General features: G+C 45.7%; 1 protein-coding gene across 1 annotated transcript in view; it reads right to left on the bottom strand.

Annotated features, from left to right (window-relative positions):
• The window catches only part of Prkn (parkin RBR E3 ubiquitin protein ligase), a 1,193,927-nt gene that overhangs the window by 28,434 nt on the left and 1,137,609 nt on the right, over positions 1 to 27,884 (bottom strand). Inside the window, exon 10 of the mRNA XM_052169367.1 lies at positions 20,387 to 20,470. Within this exon, the coding sequence (XP_052025327.1) occupies positions 20,387 to 20,470 (84 nt within the window). The remainder of the gene's footprint in view (positions 1 to 20,386; positions 20,471 to 27,884) is intronic.

Below are 27,884 nucleotides of genomic sequence, written 5' to 3' on the forward strand. Positions count from 1 at the left end.
CACCAGCCCAAAGGTGGAACCACCCACAAGGGGCCCTCACCACTTGATCACTAATTGAGAAAATGCCCCACAGCTGGATCTCATGGAGGCACTTCCCCAACTGAAGTGCTTTTCTCTGTGATAACTCCAGCCTGTGTCAAGTTGACACACAAAACCAGCCAGTACAGGCTGTGTCATGGCATAAGCCACTCCATATTGTTTGAAACACTGGGTCTTTACTATCGTGCTTTGCCCTGAGAGATGTTTTATGAGCAGCTTTTGACACCATTTTGAGGGGAGGAGAGTGCGGTAGGCTGTATATTTATGAGGGTGAGTTCAGACTGCAGAAGCACCTGGGCCTATTACAATTGGGTCAAGGAAACCAGGTCCAAGAACTCACTGGACCCATCAGGCCAGGGGAAGGGTGTGGGCCCTTCACCTGGAACCCGTGGATACCAGTGCCTCTGTGACAGAGGCCCCCTACCGACCTGTCGCCTGACACCCAGTGTGGACCAGCAAACAGAGGATTCTCATCATCCCTCCGGTTCAGCTCCCCAACCTCCCAACCCCCACTCAGCTGCCACCAGTCCTACGCTGTTCCCTCCACAGGACCTTCATCTTCTGCAGCCGAACTCATCTCCACAGCTCTGATTTCAACCCTGGCTCTGCAACGGTTGATTCTACAGTGTCAGCTTCTTCCGCAGAGGGTTTATCAATACAGAATCAGTTTATACTTCAGAAAGCACTTAAGTTTCCGCTGGAAACTTTGAAATCGTTTGTGTCCATTCTGTGGCCAGGGTATATGTAGAAATATACATATCTATCTGAAAGACATACAGGCATTGATACATTTATAGTGCGATGTGTGCTCTCAGTATTAGATCGGAATTAAGATCAGAATGAAAGAGTCAGCGCTGGCCATTGACAAAATACCAACAGAATCATGACAAAAAAATGCAACAGTTATTTGCAAACTGCTGAGCCTGGGACCACTGTACCTTGTGAAGTTATTGTTATTCAACAGATTCTGACACTGTGGAAGGACACTAGCATATTCCTCTATATTTCTGATAAAGTGTGCTCATGACAGACAGGTCAATCTATGGTACATAGGGTGCATGTGGTGTGGCATGTATGTTTTGTGTAGTATGTGGGGTGTGTTCATATGATGCGCTTTGTTGGTAGAATATGTATAGGATGTGTGTTCTGTCTGTTTGCGATGTATGTGATTTCAGTAGTGTGTATGTGTATGACTGTGTGAAATGTTTGTATGTGTGTGCATGTGCAAGTGTACTTATGTATGTGAAAATTCATGTATGTGTGTGTATGACTGTGTGTAGTGTTTGTGTGTGCGTGTGTACTTGCAAGTGTGTATGTATGACTGTGTGTAGTGTTTGTGAGTATATGTGTGTGTATGACTGTGTGTAGTGTTTGTGTGTGTGCGTGTGTGGTGTGTACTTGCAAGTGTGTATGTATGACTGTGTGTAGTGTTTGTGAGTGTATGTGTGTGTATGACTGTGTGTAGTGTTCATGTGTGTGTGTGTATGACTGTGTTTAGTGTTCGTGTGTATGTGTGTGTGTATTTGCATGTGTGTGTATGACTATGTAATGTTTGTAAGTATGTGTTCATATGCACGTGTATGCTTTTTTTTTTAAAGAATTATTTACTTTATGTATGAGTACACTGTGGCTATCTTCAGACACACCAGAAGAGGGCATCAGATCCCATTATGGATGGGTGTGACACCATGATGTGGTTGGGAATTGAACTCAGGATGTTCTTAACCGCTGAGCCATCTCTCCAGCTCATGTGTGTGCTTTTGTATGTGAGTGCACCTGTATGTATGTATACGACTGTGGGTAGATGGCTCAGTGGTTAAGAGCACTGGCTGCTCTTCCAGAGGTCCTGAGTTCAAATCCCAACCACCGTGTGGTGGTTCACAACCATCTATAATGAGATCCGATGCCCTCTTCTGGTGTGTCTGAAGACAACTACAGTGTGTGTGTGTATATATATATTTATACACACACACACACACACACACACACACACACACTGGTTTTCTCGAGACAGGGTTTCTCTGTATAGCCCTGGCTGTCCTGGAACTCACTCTGTAGACCAGGCTGGCCTCAAACTCAGAAATCTGCCTGCCTCTGCCTCCTAGAGTGCTGTGATTATAGGCGTGTGCCACCACCGCCCAGCTATAAATAAATATTTTTTTAAAAAAGAAAGAAAAAAAAGCAGGAGGTTTCATCTGCAGTAGGGAGTTTTACACATTTTGGTCCACGAGTCCCACACTGCTAGCCCTGGAAAATGCAGTAGCCCAATACCACAGACTTGTATCCAGATGCCCTGTGACCCCAGCTTTGGACCTGGACTGAACTTGGATCTACCAGGATGGCCTGATTTGTACAATCCTTATTTACCCAGCAGAGACTTCAGACCTTTACATTCTTGTTTCCCTGAGTTGCTATACGAAGTCTAGAACACAACGTAGAAACTTAGAGGTTCAGGCGATGAGTTAAGGCTTTGGCTAGTGAGTTACAGGCTCCTAGTGGGGTGGGGAAACTGGGGGGCATGAAAAGGGGGAAGGAACCCTTTACCCTAGAATTTGGTTGAAGCCTCTCACCAGCAGGGAAGCAAGAATTTTGGGAAATTGCTGCCGGCCCAGGCCCAGGGTCATCATTTCCTAGTTACAAATGTGCAGTTTTCAAGGGCACTGGCCAGAAACGCATGGCAGAGACGGCACATGTACCAAGCACCCTGTGCAGCCTCGGTGGCTCTTGGTTTCCTCTATCAGATTCCAATTCCATCCAAGGCATCTCTGGAGCAACCGCACTTGATTCTATTTATCGAGTGGGGGAGGGGCTCTTAGAAACCCTTTGCTGTATAACCCGAAGGCCAACAAAATGGTATGCAGAGTTAATGCCAACACAAGGAATTGCTGCTCTCCCTTGAAGAGCTCATGCCCACACCTAGGCAGGTCTTTTTGTGGTTTTTCTTTGAAGAGTCTGAATCCACACTCTCATAAGTTTTTTTCCCAGAGCACCCCCCTTTCTCTCTCTCTCTCTCTTTTGTTTTTGTTTTTTGTTTTTTGATTTTTCAAGACAGGGTTTCTCTGTATAGCCCTGGCTGTCCTGGAACTCACTCTGTAGACCAGGCTGGCCTCAAACTCAGAAATCTGCCTGCCTCTGCCTCCCAAGTGCTGGGATTAAAGGCGTGCGCCACCACCGCCTGGCACGACCCCTTTCTCTCTTTTTTTTTTTTTTGACCCCTTTCTCTTAACCCTTATATTTAAGCACTATATAAAAATATCCCCAATAAAATCTCCAGGTTTGTTTCATCATAAATTTCCTTGGAAACCTTTCTGGCGCTGAGCCCATAAAGCTTGGTTTGGCTAGAGCTGAGGTCCTGAGGAGCCTTGGGGAATTCCTCCGGCTGCTAACAGTGGCAAGGTGGAGTTGTGTCAGTCCCCTCACTAGTGCCGCTAAGACCCTTAGAGTCCAAACCCCTTTGGGAATCCCTGTTTTCAGAGGAAACTTTCCCACGTCTTCCTCAGGATGGGGACTTGAAGAAGGTGTTTGGAAAGGAGCTGACTTCTGGTTAGAGCTGAGGTAAGATATCAAGGCACATAGATCGCAAGTTTTATTCAGATCTCAGAGGTGGGGGGGAGCCCCACCACAGACCGTGGTGGGTGCTTAGTGTTGCTCGTTTGATAGTCAGATAGTCCCAGCAAAAGGGAAGAAGAAGCTGCTTCTACCTGGGCCAGCAGGCGGCTGTTAGGTATTTTAAAGCCTTGTGGAAAAGCACTATTAATGCTAATAGCAAGAAGTTCTTACGGCAAACACCCCTTCTGAGCGTCTTTCCGCAGATAAGCAAATGTGTTGGAAGATTAAGCAATTTGAATTCTTAGCTGACAGCTTTAGACTCTTTCCTGATGTGCTGGCTGTCAGTCAAGGAGCTAGGGGGAATCCCTTTAAGTCAGTGCTACTGTTCTGAAAACTTCAGGGTGGGGGGAGGGGGGGCTTGAGGTATGCATCAAGTTCCTGCCTGCTGCTGCCGCCTACCGGCTCCTGAAGGTGTGGCCTCAGCTACAATGGTTTCAACTGCTTTCCACTGGAATTTTGCCATCAGCAGCCTTGGTGAATTCTTAATGACCCAGTAGCCTTTCCCCAAAGGACCAGAGGGGGGGGGGAACCTTTCCCCAGATGGCTTAGTAGAGGGTCAATTGAAACCGGTACAAAAGGGACAGTTTCAAGATTAGTGTAAACACAATCATTTGCACAAGGATGCTCTGTGACTTGTGTAAATATCCCTTTTCTGGTGTATCAGGTTATCTGATCCACTTCTGTGAGGCAGCTGGGAGACACCCTCTTGTGCTGTTTGCCTGGTGTTGCACCGAAAGCCTGAAAAAGGCTATCTCTTGATCTCCACTTGCTTTATTTTTGAGAGTCATCTTTAGTAGAGTGGCCTTAACTGGTGACACACACACACACACACACACACACACACACACACAGCAGGGGAGCAGCACCAGAAGACAGTAGCTGTGGCAGCTGCAGCATCAAGAAGATTCTGGAAGAAGGGCAAAGTGGCAGTAGTCGTGACAGTGCCCCAAGCAGCGGGTAGCAGCTATAGAGTTCCAGAGAGTGACTGGGAAGGAACAAGAAAGGTGTGCGAGAGAAAATGAAGGGAACAGGGAGCTGAGACTTAGGCAAGAGAACTGCAAAGAGCCTGAAAAGAGAAACTGCAAGGTTTCCGTCAAAAGTCCAGAGAGAGCCGCCAGCTCTTAAGACCCTGGGGCTAGGCGCCCAGACCCAAGGACCTTGACAGACATAGCTACCAAGGGCTGAGTCCAGATACTTAGGTTGGGAGTATGTAACATAAGCTGCTATTAAATAGAGTGAGGGATCCCGAAGTCCTAGGTGTATCTGAGAACCGGAATACTGTCATTGTAGGATTAAAGGCCCCTGTACCACAAGAGCCAGAACACTAGAGGGAACCATCCGCCACCCGCCATCCGCTACAGCTCCTAGTTGCCTGGGGCTGTCAGTGCCAGAGCTAAAGATTCCAAAGGCAGGCAAGGAGCCGCATTGGGAGAATCCTTGCCTTTCTTACCCATGGTTCCTATCTGGGATACCAGCAGAAGAACCAGCTTGCTGATTAAGAATGCCAAGAAAGAAGAACAACTTCTCAAGTACAGCAGGAAGAGGGGGGAGGGAGGGAGGGAGGGTGGGAGGAAAGGAGGGAGGGAGGGAGAGAACATATGAATCTTGAGTCCATTCTGAAGGGGTCTCCCAGGGTAGATGTGAGGCCAGAATCTGTGAAAAATCTGTCGCCAGTTCAGAGGTGTTGGGAAGTGGGACCTTTAAGGGAAATTTTTGTTTTTGTTTTTGGTTTTTTTTGGATTTGTTTTTTGGTTGTTTTTTTTTTTGTTTGTTTGTTTGGGTTTTTTGTTTGTTTGTTTGTTTGTTTGTTTGTTTTTCCCCTGAGACAGGGTTTCTCTGTATAGCCCTGGCTGTCCTGGAACTCACTCTGTAGACCAGGCTGGCCTTGAACTCAGAAATCTGCCTGCCTCTGCCTCCCAGAGTGCTGGGATTACAGGTGTGCGCCACTACTGCCCGGCCCTTTAAGAGAAATTAATGTCTTTCTTGTACAACTAAATAGTTGCCAGGCTGGTTACAAAGCAAGTCAGTTCCTTCTCTTCCCCCTCTTCGTTGGCCTGCTTGCCTTCCACTTCCAGCTGAACTTCTATGAGGCCCTGACCAGAAGCTGAGTGGACTGTCGACCGCGGTGCATACTTACACATCCTAAGCCATGAGTCGGAAGAAAACTTTTTAAGAAGCTGGGTGGTTGCTGGGCGGTGGTGGCGCATGGACAGGGGCATGGGCAGGTGCTGTGGGCCGGTGGTGTGGGGGTTGAGGGGCGGGGCAGAGGGCAGGTGCCAAGGGGCAGAGAGGCCAGATGGCCGGGGGAATATCTTTGTGAGTTTGAGGCTAGCCTGGTCTACAAAGGGAATTCCAGGACAGCCAAGGCTGTTCCATAGAGAAACCCTGTTTCAGAAAGCCACCCTCCCCTCAAACAGAAACCTCTTCCTTCAAAAAAAATCACTTAGTCTCAGTTATTCTGTCATAGTAGTTCTTTCTGTTGCAATTTGGGAGACTAGGTTATTTATGACTCCTTTTTTTTCTGTTGCCATGACGAACAGCTGGACTAGTTAATTTATAAAAGAAGAGGCTTGCTTGCCTGGGCACAACGAGCTGTTTGCCCTTCCAGCACATCTTTCGTGGCTTCTCCACAGCGCCTGACATTTTAAGCATCCTGCCTTAAACAACCCAAGCCCCACGGCTTTATCATTTTGCGGTACTCTATGACTTGTAAAATACTTCACATACCTTCTCATTTCATTATTTATAGTTCAGTACATCTTACTGGCCCCATGTGGCAGAGAGGGGAAAAAGCTGTAAGCATTTGAGCGACTTGCCTGCAAGCAAAGGAGAGATCAAACTGCTTCCCGTGATGGCCAGCCTAGAGCCGTTTCCACTCCAGAGCAAACCTTTCCAGGCCGGCTAAGTGCTTTGTAAATGCCCCGCTGAGAGTCTGGTGCTGTCCTTGGCGGTTATTTAGCTCCTGTGGAGGAGATGGAGGGGCTCTCCAGGAAGGTATGCTAGTTTAATGGAGATCTATTGCCACCATTCCGCTGTCTGTGCATCAGTTAGGCTGTGTCCAGGGTGGAGGACTCAGGAGGGGGAGTGCCAATAGAGCTGTTTTACTTAAGGCTGAACAGGTGACTCAGTAAATATGCTCGCGGATCTTGGAGACAGTAGAAGTCACTCACACACGGTCTCCTGACTTGGGGAACATAGTTGGGTGGTACGGATCGTGGTAAGGACACTCCTTTGGAGACAGGCCATCTTATACTTTACTCACTGGCTCCAGGATAGCTCCCTCCTTCAAGGGGCCCTATGCAATCTACTTTGGAAGCTCCTGGACACCTCTGTGAGGAAGTCCACACTGTAACTGTGGCTTCCTCCAAAGCCTGTCTCTGCTGACATTAGAATTGAGCTGTCCTCCTCTGGCGACGTCAGAATTGAGCACCCTCACGGCGTGCTCACTTCTCCTAGCCTGACTTCCAGTTCCTTCCCACGTTGTGGCCTTTCCCTGAGCTCACCATATCTCTGTCTCCCCTGCGGCGTTCACAAGCTGCCATGTGCCACCCTCTCATACACATAGCCTCGACTTGCCTTGGAACCGAGGCCGGGGATTCTCAGTTTCTAGGAGTCCTGGATACTGATGGATCTGGGCTGAGATGAAATCCAGGATTGCTCCCAGGCACAAGCACTGCCTCCCTCTGTAAGCCACACTCCTGGGTATGGTGGGTGGCTCACAGTGGAGGGTTTGCTTCCAGATCTCTTGCTACGAGGCACCGCAACTTTCACAAGCCTGGGGCTGGGGGTAGTGTTGCCTAGCGTTCAGGAGGTCCTGGGTTCCTAGTGAGCGCTGTCCTGGGATCTCTCGGTTCTGAAGCCCTCCCTGAGCCTTCTACAGCAACTACATTGCAATTCGATTTCTCAGTCTAACAAGTAAATGACGATGAACCCAGGCTTCTTGGCTGGGTTTTCTTAGCATGTGAGAACGATTAGCAGCATATTGTTGCTGTGCAGTGACCTCTTTGGGTGCTGGATGTGAGGGTGAGGGGAAACCTTCTAGATGGGTTTGGGCAGTGCACACACAGGCTATGGTCTGAATGGGCGTGTTCTCTCGAGTCTCGTAGGTTGGAGACTAGGGACCTTTGGGAGGTGACTGGGTCGTGAAACTCTGAAGAATGGGATTAGTGCACTTATCATGGAGCCCTCAGAACATAGCTTTGCTTCTCTCCCTTGGAGGAGGCAACAAGAAGGTATCCTTGGGAAGCCAGGAAGCCGATCTCCACCAGGAATTCGGACCTCTGACTCCCAGATTCTCAAACTGAGAAACAGACCTTTATTCTTTATAAGCCACTCAGCCTGTGGTCTTTTGCTATAGCACTGACTAGATAAAGAGAAACATTAAGTATACATTTTGTGGGGAAAGAAAAGGTCCTGAGTTAAGAGTCTGTACTGGCTGGTTCTGTGTGTCAACTTGACACAGGCTGGAGTTATCACAGAGAAAGGAGCTTCAGGCGAGGAAATGCCTCCATAAGATCCAGCTGTAAGACATTTTCATAATAAGTGATCAAGGGGGAGGGCCCATTGTAGGTGTTGCCATCCCTGGGCTGGTAGTCTTGGCTTCTATAAGCAAGCTGAGCAAGCCAGAAAGAAACATCCCTCCATGGCCTCTGCATCAACTCCTGCTTCCTGACCTGCTTGAGTTCCAGTCCTGACTTCCTTTGGTGATGAACAGCAGTGTGGAAGTGTAAGCTGAATAAATCCTTTCCTCCCCAACTTGTTTCTTGGTCATGATGTTTGTGCAGGAATAGAAACCCTGACTAAGACAGAGTCTATGCAGATTCGTAAGCAGATTTGTAACCATTAGTAGGTTGGTTAAGAGGATGGACAGGGAAAATGTGAGACTCAGGGTGAGTAAGTCAAGGAAATCTGCAGGGAAGACACATGGGTAAGAGGACATGAGCTACAAACGAGCTACCACGTGGTGATGCTCATAAGTCAGCACACTTCTAGATATTTTCTTAAACAAAGCAGAGAGAGAGAGTTCAGCTGGCCTTGGTCAATCCTGGTTACTGACCATGTTGGTCCCACTTCAGTGAGCTTTCCTGAGGCAACCGCAGCAGTAAGATGCGAGCCTTGTCCGGTTCCTGACACTAGACATCCAGCTACCAAGGGTGATGTTGCAGACACCACTGCTCTGCACCCAAGCTGCCACCAACAAGGACCATTGCTGAGTCCTGAACAGAACTTCATCTCTCAAGGACACTAACCAACCATGTCCCAGAAGGGGGGGGGGGTCATCCCGTCTTGTCCAGAAGTCTGCCTACTCTGGGTATGGCTTTGCTTTTATAGACAGCACAGCCCCAGGCATCCCTACCATCTGAAACCCGACAGAACCCTGCACAACAGGGCCTTGGACCAAAGGCATCCTCTGGACACAAAGGATGTGTCACAGGAGGCGCCTGACCACAGGGGAAATTTGATCCTATGCCAGATCGAACCAGTTACAGGGGTGGCGAAGCAGTCTTCCACATGCAGCAGGAGCTGCCGTGAAATGGTGTGTAGTGTTCTGAGATTTACATGCTACACCAGCACTCCAGATACAGTGGTGTTGCTGGGAACACGCGAGAGAAACGTATTCTAAGTGCTGCCATTTTGTTTTCAGACTCCATTTAATCACAGGGGGAAACTGAATTCAAGGTCCCAGGTCCTAGGGGAGCTGGGGACTTCCCTTTAGCTGAACAGCCTTTGTTGTAAACAGCTGTCTGAGCCCAGACATCTCAGGGACAACTTGTAAGGAGACAGTTGTATGAGTCACTTATCTCCGGGACAACGTCTCCATCTTGTTTGCCCGGTCAAATGAGATCATGCTCCTAGACCTAGGAGCAGACTCCTATCCCATGTGTCCAAATGTTTTCTTAATTGTCTGTTAACTGGGAAGGAATATAGAACTTGCTGTTACCTAAACCAAGGTGCATCAAGTTATAAAAGTATATAACCAATGGCTTGCTATGCCCCAATTAACTACATGCAGTTGACCTGCTCCTTTGTCCTCTTATCACTCTGAGCTAATGTCTAGGAGAAAGAATTAAGGACCTTGAAGCCAGGTGTCCTGGATACAGCCCGTCTCCAATGGGTAGGTACTCCCTTGCTTAACCCATACTGTCAAAATACAATTGGATAACCACTGCAGTTCCCCTCAGTTCCCGCCTTCTTTGTGTTCCTATCCTTTAAAAAATATTGTTCAATTTCCTTTTGGGGATGCAGTTCAGATCCCAAACTGGCCACTTCCCCGAGTGCCGAGAAAATAAAGCTTTTGTTTTTTTAAAGCTTCAGTCTCTGAAGTGAGTTTTCTTTCTCACCTTCCATCCTGAACCCAACACTGTGCCTCCAATAAATAGCACACTTGGTTTAGGAATAGGAGTTCACACAGGCATGACCCTACTTATCGTGTATCATGACTCTGAGTGATGCCCGTGGGAGTACGTGCTCTCCCCCTGTGCAGCTTGACCTCATAGATACCGAACTCCCAGTTTCTGCAACATGTCCACGAGCACTTGTGGGGGTTGGGGGGCGGACACCACTGTTTGAGAATTTGAGTAAGCATTTGTAGTGGCTATTCCTGGTTGTCAACTTGACTCTATCTGGAATGAACTACAATCTAGAATTGGAAGGCTCACCTATGATCGTAATCTGGAGGCTCAGAGATATAAGTTTCTGACCTGGATCTTGGCATGGAGATCTTGAAGCACAGTGGCTATGAATTTCAGAAGATTAAGACAAGGAGAACTCCGAGTTCAAGATCATCTGGGATTAAAGGCATGGAGGCACACACCTTTAATCTGGGCCACACCCTCTGCTGGAGACCCACATGCCAGTAATCTGGGCTATACCCTCTGTTGGAGACCTACAGTCTTTAATCTGGGCTACACTCTCTGCTGGAGATATATAAGGACATTGAAAGAAGGAAGATTTACTCACTCTTCCTTGCCTGCTTGCCTCGTGGGACTGAGAAACTGCTAGATCCTTGGACTTCCATCCACAGCTGCTGCTGACCATTGTTGGGGAGTTGGACTATAGACTGTAAATCATCGACAAAATCCCTAACTATATAAAGACTATCCATACGTTCTATGACTCTAGAGAACCCAAACTAATACAGCATTCCAGCAAATGCAACCATCACAGTCATCTGGTCAACCAGCACACAAGGCAGGATAACGGAGCATCCAGCGGAGGAAGAGATGTGGCTATGTAGTGGGTTTAGAAGGGAACCTTTGACATCCAGGTGACTCATCAGCCAGATCTACTCCAACTGATGGGCCCACCTGCCAATGCACAGAAACTTTAAAATCTGAGAGTTCATGTTGCCTTTTCTCTTTATATGTTACTTCTCTCTGACATTTTGATGTGGTGACAGGGAGCTGACTAACAAAGACCCATGTTTCTGTACACATTGTTAGAACCCTGTAGCTGTGTAGAAGCTGTCCCATTGGAAAGACTGCGCGCCCTCTGGGGTGAGCCATATATGTAGAAGGTGGTTCTGGTGCTTTGATCGGGAATCTGGGTTTACTGATGCTGAAGATCCTTGCCCCCAATTGGTTTGTGATCTATCAATAAAAGATGGCAGTAGCCAATGGCTGAGCATGGGGCGGGACACAGAGCGTTGTGTGGGTGGGAGGCAGAGAGAATCCAGAAGAAGGGGACACAGTAGTGACAGGAAAAAGGCCAACAAACCAAGTGAGTTTTTTGGGTAAGTGGCCTCTGGGAAACTGGGCCTGGGGTAGCAGGGGAAGTTTTAGGAGTGTCCAGCCATTGAGTAAGTAGGCAATGATAAAGAATTTTGCCAGGCGGTGGTGGCGCACGCCTGTAATCCCAGCACTCTGGGAGGCAGAGGCAGGCAGATTTCTGAGTTCAAGGCCAGCCTGGTCTAAAGAGTGAGTTCCAGGACAGCCAGGGCTACACAGAGAAACCCTGTCTCGAAAAACCAAAAAAAACAAAACAAAACAAAACAAAACAAAACAAAACAAAAAACAAACAAAAAAAAAAAAAGGAAAGAATTTTAAGAATAAGTGGCCAGTGTGTGTTTTCTTTTTCTTTTTCTTTTTCTTTCTTTCTTTTTTTTTTTTTTAGTATAGAATAGAGTTTATTCAGAGTAGGGGATGGGAGTTAGTGGTAGAGAGAGGCAGAGAGAGAGAGAGAGAGAGAATAAAGAGAGAATAGAGAGAGAGAGAGTGGAGGCCGGCCATGACCACGTGGAGGGGGGAAGAACCCCAGGGGCAGAGAGGTGAGAATACAGGAGAGCGGAGAGCAAAGAGTCGGTGTGTGTTTTCTATTCACGGATCCAAGATAGCTCCTGGGTGGGTTAGTGCATGTGTGACTTGCCCTGGAATTTAAACTGTTGTAGACAGAACTACCAGCTAGAGTGGGCCCCAACGCAGTAGGTGAGAACCCACTTTTAAAATTATTTGGAGAGCCGGGCGGTGGTGGTGGCTGCGGCGGCGCACACCTGTAATCCCAGCACTCTGGGAGGCAGAGGAAGGCGGTTTTCTGAGTTCAAGGCCAGCCTGGTCTACAGAGTGAGTTCCAGGACAGCCAGAGCTACACAGAGAAACCCTGTCTCTAAAAAAAAAAAAAAAAAAAAAAAAAAAAAAAAAAAAAAAAAGAAAAAGAAAAGTTTAAAATTATTTGGAGAGTCTGCGATGGAATGCACACACACAAATGATACAAGTCTAGAAGTGGGGAGAACTGGCTAACTGGCTTCTCAGTGAGCCGGGCAGAGTCAGTGATTCCAGCTGGCAAACCTAGAACAAAGGAACACAGCTGCAGCCAGAGAGAGCTTAAGCTGGGAGGCTGGGAACTCCCGCTGTGCAAACAAGCTGACCGGTTCCCCCCAGTGCTGGGAGAACACTGCGAGACGCAAACAACAAGGCTGCCTGCCTCCAGCCACCAGATAAATAAACCCGATGTAATTGCTTTTAAGGATAGAAGGGAATCTACAGATTTTGCCCTAGCCACGTGGGGATTTCTTCCTGCAGTTCAAAACTGATACAAAGAGCTTAAGAGAAGAGGAAGAAGAGACCAGACACAGCAGGCATTCGGCTCCACTGAAGAGAGAAGTTAGGGAAAATGAATGAACAGATGCTTTAAAAATCCGTTAAAGTCTTGCCAGGACAATTTCTGGGATCTTTGAACATGGTCGGCACGAGATTTCTGGGATTGTCAGCCTTGTGTGTTAAAAATTAGAGCCTGTAAACAGGCCGACACGGCAAGTAAAGGGGATTTAATTAGAGTTAAATACAAAGACATATAAATAGTGAGCTTTCACTCTTAAAAACAAAATTAGGTTGCAAGCAGGAGGTAGGGAGACTTGCCTAGCTCAGACATTAGAAATGGAGGCCCTGAGAATTATACAGAGGCCGGGCGGTGGTGGTGCACGCCTTTGATCCCAGCACTTGGGAGGCAGAGGTAGGCAGATTTCTGAGTTCGAGGTCAGCCTGGTTTACAAAGTGAGTTCCAGGACTTCCCGGGCTACACAGAGAAACCCTGTCTTGAAAAAACAAAACAAAACAAAACACCAAAAAGGAACAACAACAAAAAAGAGAATTATACAGAGAGAAAGGGACATACTACAATATGTACCCACAGAGATATTAATCTCCATAGTAGGGAGGAGTCAAGTTTACACAGATGTATCAATAATTTAGGCCTTCTCATGAAGGTCAGGGCAGGGGACAGGAGAAGCACTGTCTCAACAGATATTATTTGTTTAGATTGCTTTCATTGCTTTGTATTGTTTTGATTATCAAAATGAGTGTGGTTATGTGGTTGGAATTTATGTTAAAGTTCTTCCTGGGGAGAGGTCAAGCTACACCCTTAATGAATTCCGGTTACTGGACCAAAGACAAGCTATTTTGGGAGAAAGGCTCTGTATTTGTGTTGACAGGAAAGGAGAACAGGCTCTGGACCCCCTTCCAGAGTGATATGGATCTGATATGACGGGGAGACCACCTAAAGATCTCAAAAAATTCGAGAAAGTCAAATAAGACAGTAAATCGATCTACTGCTTCCTCGACCTGGGAGCAGCCCAGGTCTTAGACATCAAAATGTCTCCAGCCAAAACTTCAGTTAAAATGAGACAATAAACCTTATTGGTTATGGGATCCCTAAGATTCTTCATGCCCTCCTTCATATGGCATGAATGAAGATTTATTACATTTGGTAATTAATAAAATTAACTCATAAAAAAGACAGTTGTCTTTCACCTGCTCAAACAAGGAACAAAATTTCATCCTTAACTGATCTGTGCACCCTGTACAATCCATACAAATATTTTAATGGTACTACATTTTTCTGAGAGACTCATATATTACAGATTGTACAGCTTTGGCAAGATTCATCCTCAGAGATGCTGAACTGTCCTGTTATTCCAGCTCCCTACTTCCTGATGCTGTCCAGAGACTTACTTCCAGAACAGCTTCAGAAATTGCTGCCGATTCCAGCATTCCATCATCTCGCCTCATCCAACCTTTCAGACAGAAGTCAGAACTTTGGTCAATCCCTGAACCTTCTATGCATATAGAAACTGAATAACTGATGCTAAAACTAGCTTTAAGTCTAACCAATTTTCTAATTTCCCTCCCCTCCCCACCCCTTTAGAATTTTTATTATTCCTAATCAGCAGGAGGAAGCCATGGAGTGTCATCAGCCCAATTTCTTGGGTTTTGGTGTCTGGTTATGGTTATTTTACAAAGTAGATAGGTTGTCATTTTAAGGGATAATTTGGGAATGGTCATAATTTTGAACACGGAGGAGATAGATGGGATGGATTACTAAATTTTCTCCAAGAAAACATTGTGTATCCATAATCTTACATTGGTAGAAATATTTATAATTGATGTAAAATTGAAGTTATAATCTCTTATACTGGTACAGAATTTATATATGAATATAGAATTAAGGTTTTCATTGGTAAGAATGTATATTGATACAAAATTTGAAATTAATATTGTTATTCTTAGATAGGCATTGTGTCTATGTAACTCATTTAAGAACAAGATGATTAAATAATACAAGTTAAGGGCCAGATAGTAAGCTCATGGTTAGGTTAGATTCTAGTTTAATTATAATAAAGTACTTTAAATTTTCTCAAATAGAAATGACTAAGAATAGCTAAGGTTTAACAGTTCAAATACACTTTACATAGATAGTCTTCAAAAACATCAGAAATCCACAAAATCTGATATTTAATCATTTCATCATTATTAGAAGTTTTGATTAGAGACATGTCTGCTCCTGACATTACCCCTTTCACAGTTCAAAGAAGATACTGAGCATCTTCACCTCTAGGCGTGGTTGCCTACCACTGCAAGGTAGCCATGGGGCAGAAATTTCCTGTTTCATCTATAGATAAAATACTGTCCAAAATAGACACACTATGCAGAATAGTTGACTGGATAGCTCTGCCAATACAGGGTAAACAGTCCTTTATAATTCTGCTTTACAAAGGTCTATCAGATGATCCTGGGCCCGAAGGCTGAAGACTGATACTCCAAAGTCTTGAGGAATGGGGGACTATCCAGGTAGTCAGCTGTCTCTGCAATTGTTTGAGAAGCTGTGTTTGGTGCTTCCTATATATCCAGGTAGTGTTTAATTTGTTCTCCAATTTCTGATGGGATTGAAGACTAATTATAGTTCCATAAACAAACTTAAGTTGTTTAACATTAAAGACATGATGTAGAGTAGAAAGCATGGCTTTCAGATGGTGTTACAGGCTAAAATCTAAACAAATAATTCTAAATAATTCAGGGCTAGAATTGTAACTCTTCAAGTTAGGAATGGTGGTAGAGTACTTTGTCTAACTGACAAATATGATGGACTAGATTTTAATTGTATATTACATGATTGTTATGGTTCTGCTCAATTTATGTCAGAGAGAAGAGGATTTTTTTGTTGTTTTTGTTTTTTTAAAAATTGGACAGAAAAGATGAGATGTAGAGGGTGGTTCTGATGTTTTGATTGAGAATCTGTGTTTACTGCTGCTGAAGATCCTTGCCCCCAATTGGTTTTTGATCTCTCAATAAAGATGGCAGTAGCCAATGACTGAACGTGGGGTGTGATACTGAGAGTTGTGTGGGTAGAATGTATAGATAATCTAGAGGACTCCAGAGAGAAGAAGGGGATGCAGTAGTGACAGGAAAAAGGCCAACCAGCCACGTGAGTTTTCAGGAAAGTGGCCTCTGGCCTCTGAGCGACTGGGCTTGGGGTAGCAGGGGAAGGTTCAGGAGTGCCTAGTTCCCAAGTTAGCCAAGCCATTTTAAAAATAACTTGTATATGTGTGCGCCTATTTGTATGTGTTTTGTATTCTTGGATCTGAGATAGCTCCTGCGTGGGCATGCATGTGTGATTCGCTGGGAACTAAAAGTGTAGCAGGTAGACAAAACTACCTGCTACACATATATCCCACCATGTCCCTGTGATGTGCTACTACGGCACCCTGTGATAACACACTCTGAACTGTGGGTGACTGTACTTGTAGGGCAGTACTTTGACTTTTGCTCTTACGTTTGTTTTAGTAGGGAAACCTGAAGAAAAATGAAATTTATTACTGTATCACCAAAATATAGTGAGGCCACTGAGTTGATTCAATGTTGTTTCAAAACAATTCCTGCTCCCCACTAGGGTCTGAATTTACCATGTCTGGAGGAGTATTTTCCTAGCCAGTAGGTAGCACCCCTCTTATCTCTGTGCGGAGTGACCACAAAGGACAGTTGAGAGGTAGTGACATTGGTGCTTCCCTGGGGAGAAAGTGGTCATCAGTATCGTCCCCAAAGGCTTGGTCAACAATCACCGGGTGGTACCAGCCTTACACCCTTGGTTGGCCTTCTTCTGACCTCACCTTGCCTTTGATAAATGTCTGTCACAAAAAACTTGTGATGAAGCTTAGAATTAGAAGGGACATTTGCAAGCCATTTGTAAACACATAATTCCTAGTGCATGTGATCATTTTTATCCCAGACAAGTGCTGGCTTTATCCCCGTGATTCAGAAGGCTGGTGACTTGAGCTGTGGTTCACTGGGGTCATCTCCCTTCCTCCTATGACTGAAAAGATGACTGAGAGAAAAACTTTTCTGGGCTCCCCTTTCTGGAGAAAGCAGTATCATGAAACAGAAAGCAACTGGCTCTGAAGGGAAGGATGAGAGGAGTTACAAGTGGCTGACTGGAAAGAATGCTTTGAGAGAACTCAACTCAAGGGAACACATGAGGAGACCCAAGGACTGGGCTTTTCGAGTATTAGCAGCATTTGGACATGGGTGCCTTTGAAGACCAGTTTCAAGGAAGGAATGCCGTAAGTAGGTACTGATTCTTTGATGTGAACATCCTTCTCAAGACTGCAGGGCAGTGACGCTGCCAAAGCTACCCTTCTACCACCTGTGTTTAAGGAATGTAGGCATCAAGACACAGATCAGCTCTCTTGAAAACAGACTCCTCCTTCAACAAGGACACACCCCTGAATCCTTCCAATCCTTCTCAAACAGTTCCTTATCTGAGGGCTAAGCCTGTAGGTATGTGAGCCCGTGGGAGTCATTTTCATTTAAACTCCCCACGCTGGACAGCAGACATGTTTTTCTTACGTTGTTGGGCGGTTTGCTTTGTTTTCTTTTCTTTTTTTGGATTTGGTTTTTTCGAGACAGGGTTTCTCGAAAAACCTTTATAGCCCTGGCTGTCCTGGAACTCACTCTGTAGACGAGGCTGGTCTTGAACTCAGAAATCCACCTGCCTCTGCCTCCCAGAGTGCTGGGATTACAGGCGTGCACCACCACCGCCCGGCTTGCTTTGTTTTCAAATAGGTGGAATAGGAGAGTGGGTTTGCCATGGGGAACTAGATGCGGGAGGCATGTTTAGAGGCAAGGAGCTCTAGAGGTAGTGTAAGACCTGAAATTAGCTTGTCAGTCCCACCTGCCCAAGGACCAGGTAACTTCAGGGAATGCTTGGAGTTGTAGTTTTCGGACAAAAACAAAGCCTCACGGGGGAGTATGCTGGTCTGTGTGTTCTGTCCACAAAAGCCCTGACAACACATGTCTCCAGGCCCCTCTTCTGGAAATTCCAGGGAGTAGTTCCCAACCAAGGTTCACCTCTTGGTCAGTATTTCATATTTAATAAAGCTTGCCTCAAATTTGTTCTGGTAAATGTAAGGAACAACAGTAGGGCTCTATAATCAAGGCTGAAGGGGCACCATGGCGTGTGCTACATTGAGATGCTTATGTTGACTGTGCCACTTTCCAGTATCTAGAGACTTCACGGAACTGCCACACAGTGGGGATCTTGCCCCTTATCCACAGGGTTTGGAACAATACGTCTACGATGGGTGTTCCATATATACTGTTGAATAAAACAATACCTTTCACTATGATGCTACCAGAGGTCAACATGCATCTTTTCAGTGTAAATGTACAGGTTCTGTACTGGCCTTGGGGATGCAGGAATGAATACAGGAGAAGAGCAGAAGAGATGCTTGTACCTTTGCCCACAAATGTTGTCTTCCACAGTAGTGATTAGGACCAGTGTCAAGAGTCTAGTGCTTCCTTTCGACTCTCTCAGAACCACTTCCCATGACTTTCAGGGACGTGTTATATAAAACTACACGTTTGCTGGGCTTTGGCCAGGGGCATGTAGATATGATTGTTGATCTTCTTTTGATTCTCTCCCATGACTCTCCTCTAATCCTCTGAGGGAAAACACACTCACCTACATTTCTCCAGCTAGCCAAGCAGGCTTCTTGATATATACAAATGCTCCATTTAGCGTGCACTGGTAGTGTGATAGGTACACGCCCGTTGATGCTGGTCATATGAGCTTAAGGTCATCTTTAATGCTCATTCCTCTGTTTCTATGGCTTAGGTATTATGGTTATAACGACTTAAAAAAACCTTAAGGACAAAGGTTGGCTGTGCTCTCGTGAAGGATGGGTGGGATTACCGGGAGAGTCAGGAACTTGGACAGCTTATGGGTAAGTGAGGTTCCTCATTTTCAAATAGAACCTCACATCTTGGAAGCTTTGGTTCATGTCTGGGGTACTGATGGATATAAATTGTTTGACTATTTCACAGGGCATCTTGCTGTGTCATCCTGTGCTACAAAGATCTCAAGGCATGGGTTCCAAGGCTATTAGTATTTCTGCTTTCCATACGTAGTGAGATTGGACTTGAGCTGAAATAAATGAGCAGAAGACACAGTTGCCTCCTTGGCTGTATAAATAGAGTTCACTCCTAACTCTACTGATATGCTGCTGGTCAACAACAGAGGATCTTATGAGAAGACCCAAGTGTACTAATTATATTAATTTAGTTATGCTAATATTGGGCAAACACAGCTGCACAATCCCTTACAGAGATGCACTTCTCTCTATGCTCACTTACAATCATCCAGCACTGTCATGTTCTCGGCTATAAAACTGAAATGCTCTGAAATGTCCATGCCTACTTACTAGGTTCTTCTCAACGAGACAGGATGTCTGTTTGCCTAGGTTCTGTGTTTGAACCATGATTAACCACTGTATTGAGGTAAAAGTGAGGAGCAAATTCATCAACAGCACTGAAGTTCCTAGCTCCTCTCTCCTAAGGTTTGGTTGATCATAACTAATAAATAAAAGGACACACGTTTGCATTTTCCGAAGCTTCGTGTAGCTTGTTAGTGGGAGGGCTTCAGGAAATGTGCTCTTTACTCAGTCGGCATGGAGACACAGTTTACCATTGTCCGAGAGACTGACGGAAATGCGCAGATGTTTCCTGGCGTGTGATAGCATGCGATACGTGTTCAGTAGTCACTGCATACATACAGTCCCTGACTCACCGTGCCTCGGTGTTGATTCTTGAAGACAGTGCGAAAGCGATATGTGTTCAGTAGTCATTCTACTTTGGCTTCTGCACTTTGACCTTTGACCTTTCCCGAGTAGCTACAAGCATTGCATTCTTCAGCATCATCTATGGTGATGCTGCACAGTGGTGATAGCAACTTCTGCTTGGCCTATTGATCGCCAGGGCTAGCAATAAAGACCCTACAGTGAGCCGTGTGGCTAAGTTGGAATGTTCTGTAGGTTAGAATCTTTCAAAGCATCTTTGATTTTGCGGCTTGTGATGGGTGTATTTGGGATGTCACCCTGTCACAAGCAAGGGGTGTCTGTGCACACAGGCTGTCCATCAGCCTGCCAGGTGCATCCAACTTTCTGAAATTGTGACAGATGTCATTTATGTACACTGTCTTGTTTTGAGATCGACTCAATCAAGGGCGCCCCCCCCCCCCATTGCAAAAAATTCCCTTGTAATGGCCTAAGTAAGTTTATGATTCAGTGTTGAGCTGGATCCGTGGCTGTGCTGTGCCATCAACCTATAGGCCAGAGGTTTGGCCCCCTTGCAGTGAAGGCATCAAATAATGAAAGTAGACGCAGTACTGATTTTGCGGATTTAGATACTGTTCAGTTGTCCTACCCAGTCTCCTCTGATCACACTGGAATAGCGACTTGTCCCTATTCCATACTCCCCAAAGAAAAAAGCTATCAGGGATCAGGGATATATCCCTTTTGGGACAGTTACATGGTACCCTGTGAGTGGGGGGGGATAATCCGGAGGCTCACTTGGTTGCACAGTTTCTGCCCTTAGACTTAGACTTTCATGGTGGAGCTAACTTCCTGTGCCCCTCGGAGGAGCTGCTGCTTACCAGGGTGCCAGGCATCGCTTAGCAGGATGAGGGAATCACTTACCTGAGAAGTCGCCCCCGCAGCTTCGAACAGTGAGTCGCAATCCCCTTCGTGGTACGCCTCCTTGCAGTCCCGGCAGAAAATGAACTGCAAGAGACCACACGGCGTGTCAGAACGTTCCGCTGCATTCTAAACTCTACTTTGGGCTCTGGCTTGAGGGATGGCTTCGGGGTCAAGTTACTGTTTGCAAAGGAGGATCCGCTCGGATTTCGTCGGGTCTGCTCAGTCGTAGTGTTCTGCGCGCCTCAACAGGGTCACAGAGATGGACTCTGCGCATCTCAGCCATGTCCAAGGCCGCTGCTGTGGCTGAGGACCGCTCCAGGTCGTGACTTAGTGAACTGGAGTCACCATCCCACCTGACACCCGAGATACCAATAGTTACAAAAGCGAACCATGCGAGCCATTTCGTTTCCTCCAGGTTCATCTCTCACATGTGTTCTGAATTTGTTTTACAAACACAATAGACTTGCGTGGTTAGTGGACCTATTCTTGTATTGAAAGCCCGTTACACGAAGAATGGGCTGTTTGGGGGCTGGACTTGTGTGTTCCCCCTCATACTGTGGCCCTTGTGTGTTCCCCCTTATTCTCCTAGATTCAGAAGGGAGTGTCTTCTCCCGCAGTACCTTAGAACGAGGCTCCATCCAGACATGGAGCCTTTTTAAAGCCTACTTTTCTTTTCTTTTTCTTTCTTTTTTTTAAAGATTTGTTTGTTTTTTTTTATTTATATGAGTACACTGCAGCTGTCTTCAGACACACATCAGAAGAGATCCCATCACAGATGGTTGTGAGCCACCATGTGGTTGCTGGGATCAGATATCGAAGGTGTTAGATTTGGGGTCCAGGCTGCTCGCTGTGTACTGCTCGCGGCTGAAAGGCTGACCTCCAGAGCGGCGGATCGGTGGGTGGGAAGGGGCCTGTGTGGGTCCCCTCTCAGATCGCTGGCACCGCCAGGCTCTATGCCCTGATATTTTATTTATCTCCACAGGATACAGAGTTAGTGCTGCCTACAAAAGTCTTTCATTATAGAGCAAGGGCGGGCGTCTCCTGGTCGGCTCGACCGGACCCTTCAGCATTGGTAGCACTCAGTCGGCTCAGCCATAGAGAGCTAGCTGGCTTTGACAAAGCCCGCCATTTGGAGGGAAGCTGGTCCGATCCCTCTGCGTGACGGGGAAAGCACTTCACATCTTATTAGCCAGGGGATGAGATATAAAATCAGTTTCACGGTGCAGGAACACCCTGGAGGTTGATCAGTTTGTCAGAATAAATAGGCCTCTCTTGACGCAAAGACATTAAATTCACCGGTACTGTGGAAAAACGACCATAAAGAAAAAAAAAAGAAAGAAAGAAAGAAGAAAAAAGAAAAAGAAAAACTAAGACAACACAGAAATGAAAGCCCCCACATCATGCCACAGAGCGCAGTGTGAGGAGGATGAAAATGCTGGGTGAATATGCTGGTTCAACATTAGTTCCTGAGTTAATCAGCTTCTGTTCCACGGCAGCTGTATCACACAGAGCTCTCTGCAGTTAATGACTGGAATCTGTTCAGTATAAGCCAAGTAACCATCTAAAACGTTGGTTCTCAACCTGTGGACCTCCAACCAACCCTTTGGGGCACGAGGGGTGTGTGTGTGGTGGTGTCAAATGACCTTTTCACAGGTGCCACCTAAGACTGTCAGAGAATCCAGTTATTTACTTTGCGATTTTTTTTTAACTTTATTTAATGTCTGAGTGCTCTGCTGCATATATACCCTGCTGCCTGAAGAGGGCACTAGATCCCCCTATAAATGGTTGAGAGCCACCATGTGGTTGCTGGGAATTGAACTCATGACCTCTGAGTTCGAGGCCAACCTGGTCTACAGAGTGAGTTCCAGCCTGGTCTACAGAGTGAGTTCCAGGACAGCCAGAACTATACAGAGAAACCTGTCTCGGAAAAAAAAAATTGAAAAAGGTAGGGGCTAGAGAGATGGCTCAGTGGTTAAGAGCACCAACTGCTCTTCCAGAGGTCCTGAGTCCAAATCCCAGCCACCACATGGTGGCTCACAACCATCTGTAATGAGATCTGATGCTCTCTTCTGGTGTCTGAAGACAGTTACAGTGTACTTGCACACATAATAGTAAATAAATCTTAAAAAAATTGAAATACGTATAATTTTTTTCCAAGACAAGGGCTGTACTGGCTGGTTTTGTGTGTCAACTTGACACAGGCTGGAGTTATCACAGAGAAAGGAGCTTCAGTTGGGGAAGTGCCTCCATGAGATCCAGCTGTGGGGCATTTTCTCAACTAGTGATCAAGGGGGGAGGGCCCCTTGTGAGTGGTATCATCTTTGGGCTGGTATTCTTGGGTTCTATAAGAGAGCGGGCTGGGCAAGCCAGGGGAAGCAAGCCAGTAAGAAACATCCCTCCATGTCCTCTGCATCAGCTCCTGCTTCCTGACCTGCTTGAGTTCCAGTCTGACACCCTTTAGTGATAAACAGCAGCATGGAAGTGTAAACTCAATAAACCCTTTCCTCCCCAACCCTTGCTTCATGGTCATGATGTTTGTGCAGGAATAGAACCCCTGACTAAGACAAGGTCTCATCTTGTAGTACAGTCTGGGCTTGGATTCACCACATAGCCCAGACTGGCTCTGCTTAATTCCATGTGCTTAGGCACCCCATGTTTATGGGTATGTGCAATCCCACTTGACTTACATGCATTTAAAAAGTTGCACAAGAATAGGATTGCAGATTTTGCTCAGTGGTAGAGAGCTTGCCTTGCCAGGCCCTGGGTTCAGTCCTCAGCTATGGAGAAAAAAAAATGTCATGGGTGGTGACATGCGCCCTTAGTCCTAGCACTGGAGGGAGGCAGAGGCAGGCAGATCTCTGAGTTCGAGGCCAGCCTGGTCTACAGATTGGCTTCCAGGACAGCCAGGACTACACAGAGAAACTGGGCCTCAAACAAACAAAGACAAATGAACAAATTAATTTACAGAGCGATCCATACTTACTCTTCTGGCTTTCTGAACCCTGATCTATTGTTAGGTTTCGTTAGTGAGCACTGGTGATGGCAGCTTCGTACATAAACCTGACTGGGCCATGATCCTCACAAGCCCGCCACACTCTGACGAGGGATTGCTCGTCATTTTACAGACAGAATGCTGGTTTTTGGTAAGATTTCTCTAGGCGATCTGGGAGGATGGGTTCAATCCACTACATGGACTTCAGGATCAGAATGTGCCTACCAGTTTCATCCTGTCCTTCGCAAGACCTGTCCTGTTTGTGGACCTGAGGCATGTTTATCTAGCTCACAGACCAAGTAAGCAAATTCTGCAATCAATCTCTTAATATAAATAAGTAATTTGTATCTTTATAGCTATATATGTGTGCATATATGCATAGATATAACCAACACATATGTGTGTGCCTATAATTATAACCCATACATATATGTGTTTATTTATTTAGTTATTATCTCTCTCATGGTGTGTGTGTGTGTGTGTGTGTGAGAGTGTGTGTTTTTGTGTGTAATCATCCTGGTAGCTCTGCCTCTCTGCTGGAGCCCTGGCTGCATAACCATCTCAGAAAAATCATAAGTCATCTTATGCCCTGTCTTTTGTACAAGGATGACCATAAAAAGCACATCAATTTAAACTTTCTGTATTCAATTAAGAGAATTTGTTGCTTTTGCAGAAGACCCTGGTTCAGTTCCCAGTGCCCGCGTGACAGTTCACAACTCTCTGTAACTTCAGTTCCTGGGGATCCAGTCCAGGCGAAGGTCACTGCTCTCAATAGTGGGATTGCTTCCTTTGATTTGACAATGGGCAAGTGAACTCGAAGATCCAATGCCATGAACCACGTGACAGAGGAATGCAGGAACACAACCTGGATGCAGGAGTCAATGCTACCTCTAGCACATATCCAAGCCTAGGCGACTGTATCCAACTTCCTCTTAACTGAGGTGATATGATAAACTTATCCTGAGTGCCCGAGAAGAGGTTAAAAAAAAATCCCTCGTGCTGTTTAATAAAGCCCAAATCTAATAAATTCATCGTTGAGCTTTTGTTAGCACGGAATCCTGTTTTCTCTCACAGTTAGCACACAGTGGTTCCATGCGACATAGTCACACTTGGGTCAATGGTGGGCCTCGGGGAGATCTCAGCACCAGGGCATACACCACTGAAGGAGCAGCGGGTAGGGAGAAGAGACTGCAGAAGAACCTACCAGAAAACCGAGAGTGACTTTATCAGAAGACCCCAACAGTAATGGGCTGTTACCAATAGAGAGGACAATGTTCCGGTACTCAGACACCCCCCCCCCCAATCTTTGTGGAACAAGAGTAATTAGGCTGAATAAAGGAACATGAATACAGTCTGTAAAAAGTAACGCCTGGGGGCTGGAGAGATGGCTCAGCAGGTAAGAGCACTGACTGCTCTTCCGAAGGCCATGAGTTCAAATCCCAGCACCCATATGGTGGCTCACAACCATCCGTAAAGAGATCTGACTCCCTCTTCTGGTGTCGGAAGACAGCTACAGTGTACTTATTTACATATAATATGATAAATAAATATTTTTTAAAAAAGTAACGCCTGTCAGGAAAGATGCAGAAGAAAGTATGGCCTCCATCAGAGGGGGCAGCGCCATGCCACCATCCCAGGAGACTTCTTGGGGTGAGAAAAGAAACGACAGAGTAAGACAGTGACATTGATGACCTTCATCCTGGGGGTGTGGAAGGCCAAGGTCCAAGGGTGTGTTTGGGTCCTACGGTTTTAACTTAAAAAAGTTTAAAAATAATTTGAAAAGACGTTTATAGAATAAAGATATAAAGGAAATGTTTTATATGGTGTGCTTATGTTTACAAACTGTATAAAGTATGTTATATTGAGCTAAAGCTGATTTGATGTTGAAAAAAGAACCGTGTGTGTGCATGTGTGTGTACATGTGTGTGCATGTGTGTGTGCATTTGTGTGTGTGTGTGTGCGCACACGTGTGTGTTTAGTGTAGTTAAACACACAGTGTGTCTGAAGTCTGAAGAGGTTCACAGTGCTGTCCTGGGCCTTCCCACTGGATTCCCTGGAACTGGAGTTACAGATCGTTGCAAGCTGTCATGCAGGCGCTAGGAGCTGAGCCAGGGTCTTCCACAAGAGCAACAAGTTCTCTTAATGCACGAGGCCTCTTTCCTGAGCTAGCTATTCACTGTAACCCAGAGCCAACCTCATGCCTATAAGCTCTGTTCTACATCAGTGCTCTAGATAGAAGTGCTGTTTTAAAATCTTTCACTGTGTCCTTATTGGATATTTGTATGTTGACATACATTTAGGTAGATAAGTGCTTGCCACTGTGTGACATCTGCTTGCAGTCTTCAACACAGTAGCGCGCTGTGTGGATATGTAGCTAGGCACTGCAGGCTGTATCTTACCCCTTAGGTTTGCCGGGGGCTGTTATCTCTTAGGGTTTTATAACTACAACCCATGATGTTTGCAGGATGACAAAATCTCCTAACGGCACACTCGCAGGATGTATCCCCATCATGACAGGATGCATGACTGTGTTAAAAATTATGTGGAGGCACAGCATGCTCCAATTCACAAAATAGTCTGTAAGATATTTACCTTTAGAAACACAGCCTGGTGCTGTGCTGCCTGGCTTTAATCCCAGCCCCCAGGAGGCAGAAGTAGGCGCATCTTTATGGATTTCAGGTCATCCTGGTCTATAGAGTGAGTTCTAGGATACACCATGGTGAGATCCTATTAACCAAACCAAACCAAACCAAACCAAACCAAACCAAACCAAACCACAGGTGGGGATATAGGTCAGTTGGGAGAATGCTCGCCTGGGCTGCAGGAAGCCCTGGGTTGGAGGCCAGCACTGCATAAGCTGGGTGTGGTGGCCTCTGCTTATAATATCAGTTCTCAGTAAGCAGAGGCAGGGATATCAAAGTCACCCTTGATTACATATTGACTTCAAGGTCAGCCTGGACTATGCAAGATTTGTCTGGAAAATGATAACAAGATAAAGATATACATTTAATCTATTGCTTCAAAGCAGAACCTTTGAAGCCGGAGACTCTGGAGATAGTGTGAACCTAAAACAAGAACAGCATACACTGTAGGCTAGGTTTTCTCTTTGCAGTTAAGACAAGAATAAGTTCCTGTTTGTCCTGGGCAGGTTAAAGTTCCTGTTTGTCCTGTGTTCGGTCCTTGTAAGTTAAGGTTTCTATTCGTAGTTAAGAATAAGTTCCTAGTTGGGTGGTGGTGGCGCACGCCTGTAATCCTAGTACTTGGGAGGCAGAGGCAGGCAGATTTCTGAGTTTGAGGCCAGCCTGGTCTACAGAGTGAGTTCCAGGACAGCCAGGACTACACAGAGAAACTCTGTCTTGAAAAAAACCAAATCAAAAAACAAAACAAAACAAAACAAAACAAAAAAAAAACCAAAACACAAAACAAAACAAAACAAAAAGAATAAGTTCCTGTTTCTTAGATCTGTTGCAAACTGCAAAACATGGATTTCAACACACAATAAACCTGGGACCCTGTTTACACTATGTATAATATCCTTTCCTGGTTCCTTCCCTTTCATTGTATCTTTCTGACACTGCATAATAGCGACTCTCTAGCCCTACAAACACCTTATCTCTCCTATAAAAGGAACCTCAAGAGGCCAGCAGGGACTTCTCTCTAAAATCCCAACTCAGGGAGAGGCAGTCTGACCGGCCAGTCCCAGGCACACCCCAAAACACAGCTTGCCTTGACTGGACAATGGTGGATTGGCCTTTCTCCTCTCAAATTTCAGGTCTAACCAGAGGCATCTCTTTGCTCTGCATGTTCGCATCTTCAGAGAAGGCACAACAAGGGAAAAAATAGTTCCCGGCACAGTTTCCGGCACACAGTGAACGCAACGAGAAATCATTTCTTACTGGGCTGTGATGTTTCCTATGAAATGAAAATGTTTTAGAAATGTACACGGACGCTAAACACCTGGCTACCTAACATACATCCCAGTCTACTGATGATACAGATGGTCCTGTGGAAGTCTAGGACCTCCTCGGCAACGTCAAGCCTTTGCTCATATGAGTCTGCTTAGAGAAAGCGAGGCTGGCACTACTTCTGTGTATATACAAAGGAATACTTCAGCAACTCCTCGGACCATTAACACCGTGGAGCTGTGAAAATTGCTCCTGGTGTTAATCTGTCAGTATGATAGTGGTGATTGATGCTTAAGTCTTGTTTCTCATATGCCCATAAATGGACATACTCGAGATGTGTATTTTCTCCTTGGAAGCATGATGGTGAAGCCAATGAGTAGCTTCTGATACAATCGGGACAGTCACGGGGTTGCTGATCAATGCAGGTCAGAGCCGGCTGGAACCTACAAGCGGTGACCCTTAAGATCAGATTTTGATTCTTACTGTTGATGAATGATCTCTACATGAAACCCCAAATCTCTTTGTACCCATTTCCTGTCACAATTGTATCTGTATTAAAAGCATTCTGTCATGTGCCGCCTATTTTTCTTCTGGAGATCTG

Source organism: Apodemus sylvaticus, chromosome 23 (genome assembly GCF_947179515.1).
Source record: "Apodemus sylvaticus chromosome 23, mApoSyl1.1, whole genome shotgun sequence".
Classification (NCBI taxonomy): Eukaryota; Metazoa; Chordata; class Mammalia; order Rodentia; family Muridae; genus Apodemus; species Apodemus sylvaticus.